This window comes from Callorhinus ursinus, unplaced genomic scaffold (assembly GCF_003265705.2).
Source record: "Callorhinus ursinus isolate GAN/ISIS: 27379988/994484 unplaced genomic scaffold, GSC_fseal_2.0 scaffold5, whole genome shotgun sequence".
NCBI lineage: Eukaryota > Metazoa > Chordata > Mammalia > Carnivora > Otariidae > Callorhinus > Callorhinus ursinus.
The window spans coordinates 63530586-63544312 of NW_027397067.1; the positions used below are offsets into that span (position 1 = coordinate 63530586).

The 13727-nt window shown below is 42.4% G+C and overlaps 1 protein-coding gene across 6 annotated transcripts in view; it reads left to right on the forward strand.

Annotated features, from left to right (window-relative positions):
• The window catches only part of COL14A1 (collagen type XIV alpha 1 chain), a 214471-nt gene that overhangs the window by 190297 nt on the left and 10447 nt on the right, over positions 1-13727 (forward strand). For all 6 annotated transcript variants that reach the window (XM_073893159.1, XM_073893157.1, XM_073893158.1 and 3 more), the window contains one exon: positions 1516-1704. In XM_073893159.1, coding sequence (XP_073749260.1) covers positions 1516-1704 — 189 coding nt within the window. The remainder of the gene's footprint in view (positions 1-1515; positions 1705-13727) is intronic.

Genomic DNA, 13727 nt, shown 5'->3' on the forward strand with positions numbered 1-13727 from the left:
GTAGGTTTCTCATTTCAAGTATACAGTGTAAAGAGGCAAGGAATTATTTTAAAGAAGTCTAGGGGTTAAATCCAGATAGGACTCACTGACCACAGTATGTGGGGGATTTCACAATAGTTGCTGTCATATTCCACTGTAGAATAAAAATCTTATATAAATATATGATCATTTAAGACATGCCCTAAAAATTGAGAGTTCAAAATTGCATCTTTCCCCTTCGGGAATTCTCAGATTCTTGTGAATGACTTCGAGGCAATGGAAGCCAGCAGGGAGTGATGCAAGGAAGCTGAAAGAAGTCTGTAGAATAGGGAGGCCCTGTCTGTGGATGCAGTTGGGAGAGAAGAAATAGAAAAGATTGCACACAACTTTATGAGCAAGACCCAGCCCACCCAGGGGCTGTTGCTGGCACCTCAGCCACCTTCCCACATGCTACTTCAGGTTCCTCTGGGCTCCTTATTCCATTGCTTCGGTTTCTCCTCAGAACTTGATTCATCAGTTAGCATATCATTCCTCACATGCTCAGTTATCTGGATTTTAGTCCAGAGCTGATCAGCAGAATTACTCTAGGAAAGGTGACGTGGAAAACTGTGTGAGACCAAAGTGATGATAGCTAGAGAAGTGATAAAGGAAGAACCTGGAAAAGCAGATGTGGAAATGTCGACCCCACTCGGACAATCGTGGACATGCCTACAGATGGCCTCCGAGTCATCAGTTGCGGTCATGGTCCTGTGCTTAAGAAGGCATTGAATATATTTTAGAAATAATCCCTCTAGAATGGTTACTGTTCTTTAGATCTGAATGTTAGAAAAGGGATAGGTTTTCATCTAGAAAATTCACTCATGTGGGAAAATCTTATCTTCTGATGTTGCCGGAAAGCTGAGACGTTATGATATCAAGCACTTTACCAATGTATACTTCTGATTATTAAAATATGTTCTTCCAGGCATAACTGAGTTAAGGGATTATAGGAGGGAGAGCCAGATTTAAAACAAAATAAATAAAGCTAGTGGGAGTATCTGCAGCTGGGACCCAAGTAAAGGTTCCTGCAAAAAAAAGCTTGGCAACGAAGAGTCAAATTGAAACAAAACACTTGTCTGGGGGTTTGTGAGCAAGAGGGTGGAGCAGGCTTTGTGGGTTGGAAAAAAGACAAATAAGTTGGGGAGAGGGGTGTTGCTAGAGAAGAGGGGCAGCTGGGTGAGGGTTTAGGGGTCAGATAAATGTTGGGGGCAAAAACCAAATGTACGACTTCTGCCCATGATGTTTACTGAGGTGCTGATGTGAGCTGTGGAATTCCAAACACTTGAGATGCGCCTTGAATACGGTCCAGCTGTTAATATCATCCAAAGTAAAATGTCATCATTTTTAAGTTGGAAATCAACATATTTCAGAGAGTGTGCTTTTCCCTCTTGTGGTTGTCGAATGGAATGGTTCGGAGCCTTGACCAATATCACCGCTGGTCTTCCCTCTCTGCGTGTGACAGTTCACTGAAGGATGCCTCTGCCCTTTGTGTCTCAGGTCACATGGCCAGGTACACGGCCATCCTCAACCAGATTCCCAGCCAGTCCTCATCAGTCCGGACCATCCAGGGGCCTCCTGGGGAGCCTGGCAGACCGGGGTCACCTGGAACCCCTGGTGAACAAGGACCCCCAGGGACCCCAGGCTTCCCAGGAAATGCAGGCGTGCCAGGGAGCCCGGGAGAACGAGGTAAGCTGAGCCACCTCTCCCATTGGAACGCCACTGAGGGGTGTGCAGTGAAGCACGGCGTAAACAGTGGTGCTTATACAATGATGATGTCCAAAATAATGAATGTTCATTAACACCACCCATCTCTTCTCCAGCTTATTTATTTTTCCCCGAGATTGAGTAAGTTGAGTAATCTACAAAGTATTTCGTCAAGAGCCATATCTACTCGTATGAAAAAAGAGGATCCGGACCCCCAACTCACCTCTCAGAGGCTTTTGAGCTAATGAGAGAAAGGTGTCCCCTCTAGATGGAGGAATTAAGAACAGGTGCCCCTTCCAGGTGGAAGAATTAGAAAATGATGCCCTCCTCTGGACAGATGTGGCATCACACATATGTCATGGTAAGCTGAGAGCTCACTTCCGAGGTCAGATGCTTTTTTTATGCAGTGCCCATAGTGGGCAACAGTTGGTGGCAGCCCTCAGGTGAGTCATGGGTCCTATTGACAACTGATTTACATATGCCTCCGTAGACCATGCCAGCTATGAACTTCAAATGAAAATACTGGTTGTGGTTCATCTTCCTATAATATAAGGCAGCATTTTATGTATTAGTTTCACGGGCCAATGTTTTATCTTTTCTACCAAAGCTTCTTGAGAACAGAAATCCTACTTAGCCTTTTCTGTTTTCACCTGCACGTCTTAGCAGTGTTGCATAATACAATAAGACGACTTTGATTGAATTTCATTCAGTTCTATAATTGACCTAGCTCTCCCACTCTAGATTAAAGAGATGTGGGAAATTGGCATTACATATGAACCACAAAGAAAGTGATGGGAAATAAGACAACTGATTAAAAGTATTTTCTAAGACCCCATGTTCTAGAATGTGGATCTGGGGGAAAACCTGTTACCTATTTGCCATGTGAATCCTGTTACTTTTGTGAGCCGGGTAGGATATGTTCCTTTTATCACATTGGAGATGTGACATGCAGATTCCAAAGTTAGTACTTTATGGTCATTCTTGATCCATGCCAACAGGCTACGTGCCCTTCTGCCTCTGTGTTTTCATATGCCTTGTTCCCCGCTTTGGAAATGTCTTTTGCTTTCCCTGTCTCCAGTGTGTTCTTACTCTTAATGCAAGGCTCAGCTGCACTTCTGTTTCAGGAATGACGTTTTCATTGATTGCCCCAGACCACACAGGGGCTCCATCCCCAGGACCCTTGATGCACTGTCTTTCCTGTGCATTTTAGCACTCATCGGGGGGAGGTGAACAGCTCGATTGCCAGGAGTAGCATCAGTTCTGAACCGCATTGCACATGATAGGTCCTCCCTCAATAGTTGTTGCTCTCATGGCAACCCAGTCCTGGTTTCCCTTTCAGAAGGTTTTTCCCGTGCCAGGACATGAAATCAGCCGATGTAGAGAAAGGCATGGTTCCCTCATAGCACTCGGAAGATCTGGCAGCCGGGCATCCTCTGATGGTGTTGGTGATGGATCACCTGTAACGTGGGGGGCACAGGGCCAGTGCCTGAGTCACTCTCAGCAAGTCACAAGTTGTGTTTGTTCTTTTTGGAAGTCCTATTCTTGTTCTTGCCAGACTGAGTCTTCCCTGCTCCGCAAGAGGAATTGAATGCTTCAACCGTAGGAAAATCTTCCGGAAATTCTAAAACAGTGGCCCAGACAGCCTTTGAAATACGAATTTCCATGGTATAATTTTCTGACCTACGTACGTCGATATACATGTATCCCCAAAGAGTGTAGTAGACAAAGCAAAATCCTGTCCTGCAAATACATGGAGAGTGACAGTGTGACAGAAAGTGAGACGTGCCCTCTGAACATGAGGGAAAGTGATTTTTAGATGATCACCAATGGATGGTCATGGTTTTGCATTTAAGGTCAGGGTTTATAGGTCAAGGCTCAAGGGACTTTTCGTTCCTAGCAAAGTATTTCAGTCCTATTGCAGTTGGGATTTGTTGCTGCAAGGAAGACAATGATTTTTTTGTTTGTTTGTTTGATCTTGTGGTCCAAATACCCAGGAAGTATTGAGAGAGAGAAATATCTACTTTTCCACTAAATCAAACAATAGAATTTTAAAACTGAAGACACTTCAGCTGTCTTTTCTCCTCGCCCTCATTTTGTGTAAAAGAGAGCATATGAAGGTAATGAAGCCCAAAGAGTCTTGAGATCAGCCAATGTTAGGACTAGAAATAAAAACCAGAGGTTGTGGGGCTGTTGTTGTTGTTGTTGCTATCTATAAAATATGATTATCACGATGCTCTCTATAATATTGAAAGGACACTATATTGTAGTAAGTAAAAATAAGTATTATTACTCAAGAGTGTATTTAGACAAATGCTAAACTACAAAAGCAAGGCAAAAAGAAACATGGTGTTGAGTACTCTGGCCTAGCATTTAAGTGAACCTCACTTTCTTGGGGTCTTCTATGTGTCTCACCTGAGTCTTCCTAAAAGAAATTCACCACTCCATTGACTTGGCGAATTTTTCATAGGAAGTGCTCCATCTGGTTTCCCTATTATAATTTTTCAAAAATTTTTACAGTATGCTCTCTGCCCCCATAGGGCTTGAACTCCCAGCCCTGAGATCAAGGGTTGCATGCTCCACTGACTGAGCCAGCCAGGTGCCCCTAATTTTTCAAAAGTTTTTTGAACTCTTTTACAGAGGATGTACAGTAAGAAATACATTTTGCATCACGGTGTAGTGTGCATGTCCATGTGTATGCATGCAAACTTGTATAACTGAGGCAAAAAGAAATACTGCTGATCCTTACTATGGTTTCCTGTTTTCCTCCGTTGAAAGGGCTGAGGGGCAACCTTGTGTTTTATGACCTCAGTTCAAAATGCACTGATTAACCCAATCATTATCATTGAACTAGCCAAAGAATGTGCATTTTTGGAGAACAGAAAAGGAATTACAAATACTCCCCCCACCCCTGCTCCATATCAGCAGTGTGAAATAGAGACTGTTCTCGACTTTCCTTATCACCCAACAGAAGACTGTATTTTGCCTCCATCTGATTAGCTACCTCCTTTTCATTAGTACTTCGTCTCCTTTAACTTAAACAAAGTATTTTTCATGAGTTTGTGGGGAATCGGCATTTAGCTATGTTCTCACATGGATCGCAATATATACAGAATCCTTAGAAGTTAGGGATTTGAAGGACTCCCGCAGCTCACGTTGTTCATCTAAGGCTTGAACTCCAACTTGGACTTGTCTGATTATTAGCATCCAGGAGTAAAGAGGTTCCATCTGCGTAGCGTAAGCAAGATGTTCTGTAGCCCAATTTCTCACCTGCTTTTTCTTCTTGGCACTTATACTACATGGCTCACATACAGCAAAGAAAAGCTCTTTTTCCTTGCCTGACCCCATTAAATACTGCACTGTCTTCAGGTAAATGGCTCTATAACCTGGCTTCCAAAGTTCACAAAGCTCTAAAGTTTCTCTTTTGTTCCCCGGCCTGAAACAACTGAGTCCTGACTTTTCTGACTTGACTTGTGACGCTCCAGTCACAACCTTGTGTGATTCTGACTAGACCCCAGAAGACAGCTCCATTTCTAATTCTGATCTTTGTGTAATCGTTCCTGGATGACTAATCTCCTATTTTCTTATTCCATTTATTGAAATGTTCATATTCCTCACTGGTGTCTTGAACCATATAGTAACCCAGTCAAAAATAAGTTGGCTGATCTATAGTTGGCCAAATTGAGTTCCTTTATTTACTTGAAAAGAACTGGGATAGTTTCCTGATTTCAGTCTTTATGCAACTCCTTCAGTTTCCATCATTCTCCAAAAAATGTTGGATCACAGGAGCCATCCAACTGAAGAATTCATGTTCAGATTGTACATCCATAAAGGGAATTTATATCTGATTTATTTTGGACAATAAATCAGCAAATATTTATTGAATGCAGGGTTCATGTAAGGTTTTTGGGTTGACAGTGTGTGAGATAATACTATTTATTTATGGCTTTCACTTATTAGGCAATAAATGTATCTGCCAATATTGTGTTCAGTCCTATATACACACTCTCTCATTTGGATAAAATAGAAGACATAGTTTGGATAAGGAAGGAATGTGGAACATTACTGAATGTGCAAGTTGGGAGAGTAAACGCAATATGAGTTGTGTAGAAAGTAAATGCTGTCAGAATTTAGAGGAAGACATCACTGTGGGCTTTGAAAAGAAGGGTTCCAGCATTTATTAAGCGGCTAGTGTTGTTAAGCTACTATTAGTTGCTTGGTACATTATTAACGCTCATAAAAATCTTACAAGGTCAGTATTAGCTCCATTTTTTTAAAAAAGATTTTATTTATTTATCTGAGAGAGAGAGAGCATGCATGAGCATGGGGGAGGGGCAGAGGGAAAGAGAATCTCAAGCAGACTCCCTGCTGAGTGCAGAGCCCGATGTGGGGCTCCATCCCAGGACCCCAAGATCATAACCTGAGTTGAAACCAAGAGTCAGATGCTCAACCGACTGAGCACTGAGCCACCCAGATTACCCTAGCTCCATTTTTAAGTGAGGAAACTGAGGCTCAGCTAGTTTGTCAGTTGTCCAAGGTCATCCCGCTGGACCACAGGGGACCAGAATTCAAGTCCACATCTGCATGATTCCAGAATATCTGTGCTTGCTCCACTCTGTCCTGTTGCCACCTTGGAATTCATGGTGTAGTGGGGGACTCCCATGGGAGAGGCCAGAACCATGCAGGGGGTCTGGTGGACCCCAGTTTCGTTTTGGCTCCTGCTAACCACAATTCACGGCTCAGTGCACACAAACAAGTCAGCGGCTGAACTGACCAGAATGTCACAGTGGGTCATGGTTGTACTATTCGCACGCTCCCTGCACACTCTGTTCTGTTTTTGGAGAGTCTTGGGACATCCTTGACCTGGCAAATGACCAAATTTGAGGTGATTTGGTGGATAAATATGAATGTGATAAAAATATTTTCCATGATTATACATTTTGACACTTGAAAGTTTTTCTAGTATTTTAGCATGTGCCCAGGCTATAGAAGAGTCCAAGTAGGGGAATTACCTGGGGGGAAGCTGGTCATGGATCTGGCAACTTGGGGTACACCTATAGAATTAGTGTAACATCTAACCCTAGGAGAAATAGAGGAGAAACCTGGAACGAGGCAATTCAGTCTTGTTTTACCTGTGATATTTTAGAAGAGAAACTGATTTCACTTCACTACATGTGATGCTGCTTACCTGAGTAGCAGAACAGGATGTCGTTTGGGGCATCAATCATATGTACGTCAGGATCTGAGCTTGGCCACTTACTAGCTGTGTAGTCTTGGCTGCTTAATCGTACATCCTAATCTTTCTGTATCTTCATTCACTCACCTAACCAGCACTTACTGAGCATCTACTACACGTCAGGCACACTGTCGGGTGTTAATGACATAGTAGTAAACAGGGCATACATTTCCTACCTTTCCTGTCCCTAGCATGGACACAGATGTTAAACAGACTAACGAAAACTACATGAATAGTTTCATTTAGTTACATTGGTTGTAAGTGTCACGAAAAAAATCCATGATACTATGCAAATGTAGAAGAGGGGGCTCTGACTTACTCTGGCATGTCAGTGATGTTTTAGCTGAGACCTGAAAGCTTAGGACTTTGACATATCAATAAGAGAGTCAGAGGAGAGCATTCTAGGCAGAGACAGCAATAACATGTGCAAAGATCCTGAGGTGGGAAAGGGCTTGAAACTCTCAAGCCGTGATTCTCAATAGTAGTCAACATATTGTCTCCTTTTCAACAAGTAATTTACATCTCTTTTACTGTTCAAAAATGAAATTCATAGACAATACATATAACCTGCCTTCACACATAATTAAAAAAAACTAGGCTGCCATCTAGTGTAATGTAAAGAAGTAAAACTAAAGTAATTTCTCGTTAAACTGTTTATTCCAATATGCAAATTCTCAGCATGACTACACTGGAAGCATAATGAAGCCAAAATGTATTTATATTAAATAATTACTGAGACGGCAACAGCTACAAGTTAGCTGAGCTTTATCAATAACATGTCTTTCTGCATTTGTGTCTACTGTGTTCACAGTGAAGATCATAAGAGCAAATACGTCATCAGCATTATGCAAATAACTGTAAATTATCTGTAAACTATCTACTTTTTCAGACACCTGTTCCTTGATTAACAGATCTCTTGGTTTTCCATTATATTTCTTTTTCCTACTGGGGCTCTCTCCAGAGAGGCCTGATACTACTGCCTAGACGTCTCCTCCCACCCATCGACAGTGGGGATGTCTTTACCCATCCTAGTGCCTGGAAAAAGTTAAGTGGAAATGACTGGGAGGTATCATTCCAAAGATTTCTCCATTGGAATGAATTGGTTTCTATAAATGTCATTAGCACTTTATACCTACTCTGTGGGATCAAATATTTGGGATGTGGTATTATCATTGAGGATTAAAAAAAAATCATCTTTAATCACAAGACAACTTCACGTTTTTGTGTAAGAGCTTGATGCAAGGGCAGTTTCCTCACTCTGTTTGTTGCCCGGATTAGTTTTTTATTATTCTTTGAGGATATAATCCCTGAACGACTTTTTGAAATTGGAAAATTGTTCCTCTTGAGGTTTCCCTGCCACAGAAGACAAAATTTCTAAGGAGTGAATGTAAAGAAAGACAAGATTTAAGGATCAATTCTTATATCAGCCCTAAGGTTCTGCGGTTAATTTGAAAAAGATGGACTTTGTTCCGGAAAATGAGAAAGGGAGTTGTGAGAAGGATAAGATGCAACACAACCGAGCCACCCACCCTCCCCCCCGCAAAGCAAACACAGGTAGAAAAGGAGTCAGCCACACTCTGGTGGCTAGAAGTCCGTGACAACTCCCTTCAGAGACACAGAAATGGCAGTCAGAGCCGAGAAGAGCTGCATACACCCAAAAGCTAAATCTGAGTCCCTACAGCTCATGCCCCTCACCTGGGAATCAACATGCCTGAGAAGGCTGGGTCTCAGGACGATTCGGAGTTGGGAGAGAGAAGTAGGGTTCTTGCACTCGCTATTTCTGTGGTTGAAAAGAGCTGTTGGCACCGAAGATACATTTGGCTGAAAACTTTGGTCACGAATGCGGAATAACAGCATAGCAGTTACCAACCAGGAATGCCTCAATGCTAAGCATCTGTGAAACTTCTTAATGTCCCCTTTATCCTGGTTTATTCCTGGAAGAGTTATGTTTATGGGACAGATCAACTTGATTAAAGATAGAGGGTTGGCAGGGCTCTTGTAATAATTGGCTGGTTGATGCTTAAATATTTACAAGTCTTCCCTGGGATGTTGTATTATCTTTGATACTCGGTTGCACAAGGCATAGTCTTTTCACTGCTGTTAAAAATCTGCTGACGTGTATGTTTCTTTCCTCATCCCCTTCCTCCCATCTCCTGAGAGATGAACTCCAGAGAAATGAAGGTAGCTTTCTCTTCTCTCACCCAAGAGCTATGTCGTAAAGTCCAGTTTGAATGTGCTTTGGAACAAGACTTTTCTCTAAAGGTCTGATGTATTGTTTTCTCGTAATGTAGAGTAACCTGAACGCATTGAGAGGAATGCTTTTTTTTTTTCTTCATTGTATCATCTTTTATTTTGTAAGGGTTTTTTTCCCCCTCTATTACAAATTGACTGTTTACATTCAACATGGCTGCAGAGAGAAGCTCTATGTGTTAAAGATTTATTACTATATAACAAGTTACCCTAAAACTTAGCAACTTAAAACAACGAAACCTATATGATCGTGGTTTTTCTGGGTCAGGGATTCAGGAGTGGTCTAGCTGGGTGCTTCTGACTCTGGGTCTTCCATGAGGTTGAGTCAAGATGTCAGCAAGGGCTACAGTCCATTTTGCCTTCTTTCTTTCTTTTTTTTTTTTTTTTGCCATGAAAGCTAATATAATTGTTTCTGTAGCTTAAAATATCTTGAAACCCTTAATTGGAGGGTCTGGAACCCTTAATTGGAGGGTCTGTGTAGTAGATCTGATCAGATTCTTGCGTTGGATTTCGGTCCCTGTCTGGGGTAACGGGTATCGTGCTAGAAATAGCACTCAAGGTTAATGCCATCTCAGCATGATATCTTTGTATGGTCCCGGTTCCTATTTTCCAGTTCACTTCAAGTATGTACTTTTTGCTCTAGCCAAACTGAACTGCTCTGTGCTCTCAGTATTAGTCAGCTTTTGCTGCATAACAAACCACAAACATCTCAGTAGGCTACAACAATAAATATTATTTTTTTCACCACATATCTGTGGAAAACAGGGGCAGTTCTGCTCTGCTGGGGCCCTGGCTGGGAGGGCTAATAGTTTCCTAGAGTATGTAATCCTCCTGACAGGGGCAGAAACGAAACAGGGCAACGCAACCACCGAATCCTCTTTCAAGCCTCTGTTCGAGTTATTGCCTCTAACATCTCATTGGTCAAAGCAGGTCACACGGCCATGGTCACACCCAACCCCAAGAGGTAAGGAAGAAGGCGGCCCAAAGCAAGAGAATGGGCGTGCCGGTCTTTCTCAGAGTGATGAGGAAGTTTACCACATTCTTCATACGTGCGTTTTCCTTTCCTGCTGCCCTCAGTGCCGATTCCTGTTGTGTGCCTCTCTTGTACCCGTTCATGGATTCTCACCTGGTCTTCCCACTCCCTAGAACCTTCTTTCTTCCTCTGGCTCATTCATACTCCAACTTCAAAACTCATCTCAAGAGTCCCCTCTGCCAGACCACTCGTTCCTCCCTGTGGTTTGTTTGGCTCATGGGTTGGTTGTTGCTACCCTACTCTACTCCAGCTGAACTAGACTGAGTAAACTCTCCCAGAGCACATGTGTCCACCCCAGCAGTTTCTCATTATACTGTCATGGTTGGTGTACTTGTTTGTCTTCCCACTGGACTGTGAGTTACTTGAATGGAGCTGTGCCTTTCATCTCTACATCCCCCCGCCCCACCAAGAAGCCTGAACGAGAATTGGATCCATGAATAGATGGCTACCTCACTAGTGTGTGAAACGGATCATTTAGCGCCCAGGTAGAATATACTTTCTTGAATTGCCTTTTAATAATTTCACTTCCGTTAATCCTGTCTCACCAGGAAGGCTGCATATTCCCCAAAGACCAAACTTAATGTCGATTTTCCTTTTATTTTCCATAATACCTGAAGTGCAATAGTCGTTTTGTGAATCATAATTGTGTGATTTATGGTGTTGATTACTACTTGGCTAGTTTTTTTGGCTGCCATTTGTCCTTCATGCTAGAGCCATGAAAAAAAACAGAAGTCTGCTGTGTGGCTATAGGACATCAATCCTAAGACATCCTGTTAATAGCCAGTTACTGCCAACTTGACAATGTCAGCATTTTCTTCAAGTCATTTTTTTTTAAAGATTTTATTTATTTGACAGAGAGAGAGAGAGAGAGAGAGAGAGCATGAGTGAGCAGGGGGACGGGCAAAGGGAGAGGGAGAGGGAGAATCCCAGCAGACTCCATGCTGAGCGCAGAGCCCAATTCAGGGCTTGATCTCCTGACCCTGAGATCATGACCTGAGAGGAAATCAAGAGTTAGACGCCTAACCGACTGAGCCACCCAGGTGCCCCATGCTTTTAGTTTTTAAAAATAGTATTTGCAGTTCATAAACACACTTGACTTTTAACTGTCCCCTTCCCTCATTTCCCAAGGTAGGATAATCACAATCAGATAGCTTTGGTAATATCCCATTATTATTAAACATAAGATCCAGTCTTTAACATTTAAATGTTAAATGTTAAATCTTCAAGTCATTATTGTGTAAAGTTAGCCAGGAAAACAGGGTGAGATTTTTAAATAGGAAGGATTTTTCAACTGGGTAGGAAATATATAAATAGAAAATACATTGGACGTTTCAGTGCCCAAATTTTAGTGTGTCTCATTTAGATGTCTGTGGCCAAAAGATCAAGGGACCTTCTGCTTATTATGCCTGTGTGTGTGTGTGTTACTATATCCATATGTAAATATTGATAGACAGAGGCAGAGAGTCACTTTCTTTTGAATGTAGGAATGTACTTAGCCATTTTCTAAATTTCTGGCCTCGAACATAAACAAGTAAAATGGAAATATAACATGTAATAATTTAGATGATAAAACTAAAGCTGTTTATATATTAGCTATGGTAAACTATTTTCAGTGAATTTTTTAACATGGCATTTAAAGTGATAAATACAATAAATAAATATACCAAAATGAGTTTGTATAGCTGAGCGAAAACATACATAGAAAAGATATATTCATTAACTTTTTTCATTTTCATTGTTTCTAGGTTTAACTAGCTATAAGATGTATTCATCTTAATAGTGGATTCTTCATGATTATTATGAAGGGCTGTTGGCCTTAAATGAATTTTTTTAATAGATTTTATTTATTTATTTGACAGAGACACAGCGAGAGAGGGAACACAAGCAGGGGGAGTGGGAGAGGGAGAAGCAGGCTCCTGGCTGAGCAGAGAGCCGGATGCAGAGCTCAATCCCAGGACTCTGGGGCCATGACCTGAGCCGAAGGCAGAAGCTTAACAACTGAGCCGCCCAGGCACTCCTGCATTTTGTTTTAAACTCTGCAGACACTGGCCTCATCCCAATGCCCTGACACAGCTCTCTTCTTTTCCAAGAGTCGAGAGCATCATATCACTTTTCATTTCTGCAAGGAATGAAAACTAGACCAAGCTCAAATTTAAATATCATCAACTGGTTGAATATTCATGCCAAATCCGAAATGTTCATTTTTGAAGCCATAGAAATTGGCTCATTTTTCTGTTAACTTTGCATTATTAATAGTTTTCCTAACGGTCCATGCTGGAAATAATACAATGGCATTGAAGGGGAATCAGTCAAAACTTGAGAGCTGAAGCTGGTCGACCGGCGTTTGATCTGATACTCTTATTATGTGCCCCTAAGATCATAGTATCAGTTTGCAAAACTATGTGGACAAAAATCCAGGATTCCTGGTGCCAAATGGAATCCCTGTTCGTTTTTGCCATGTAGCTGCACGTGTGAACGGCCTGCAGACGCCTACGTGGGGTTGGTATGCAGTGATGAAGGGCGCTCCTCCTCACCCTCTCTCTTCCCTTCTTCCTTTACAGCCTCCGTGCTGCCCCTTCCCCTCCCTCCTCCCCGCTGCACTTCCTTCCCCACTCTCACTGCCCAGACATCAGTGTGTCTAATTTAGATGTGTGTGGTCAAAAGACCAAAGGACCTCCTGCCAATATTACCATGTCTCAAACTGATAGAAAAACCTAAAGTGCAAAATATCTTGTTGTCTTGATCTTGATCTGGTAGTGGTTCCTTTGACCACCGGACAGCCCTGCTTAATGCTTTGACATGTTTTCCTCTTGCTTTTCTGTGGGACTAGCTCAGTGTTTATGGGTGGAGTTGAGCTCTGCAGGATTTTTCAGTCCACTTTACTAATTGTATTGCTTTGCAGCACCCAGCAGGGGCGGATCCATGTTTTAAGGAACCTGAGGCTTCAGCACTTTGGATTTCCTCTTCGAGAAAAAGAGAGTGAAGTTACCAAAAAAAAAAAAAAAAAAATAGGTAGATGGTATTGGAGAGGTTCTGTGCACACGAGGGGGAAGGGCGGTATCCAAACTCCTTTGGCCAGCCAGAAGACTGGCTTCTTATTCTACCACTCCCAAACCTGCTGTAGCCAAAGTCCTGCCAAACCTCTTGGCATTCCCCAGGCACGCCCAGTTCGCTTTCATCGGCAGGTCTCTGTACACGTACTTGCATCTGCCCTTCTTTGCGTGGGTAACGCCTGCTCTCCAAGACTTAGCTTCAAGGGTCAGCTCTATTGGAGAGCCTCCTGTGATTCCCCACAGATACCTCAATTCTGTGCTTTCATATTTGTTGTAGCTCTTCTCAGACTGCATAATGGCTCTCCATTTGTCCCTTTCCCTACTACCGGGTGACCCACTACAAGGCAGGAAGGGAAGCTTCTGACTCTCAGTAGTTAGAGCCTGATACTGGGACTGGACCAGGCAGATGGCTTCCAGTCAGCGCTTCTCCCTCCTT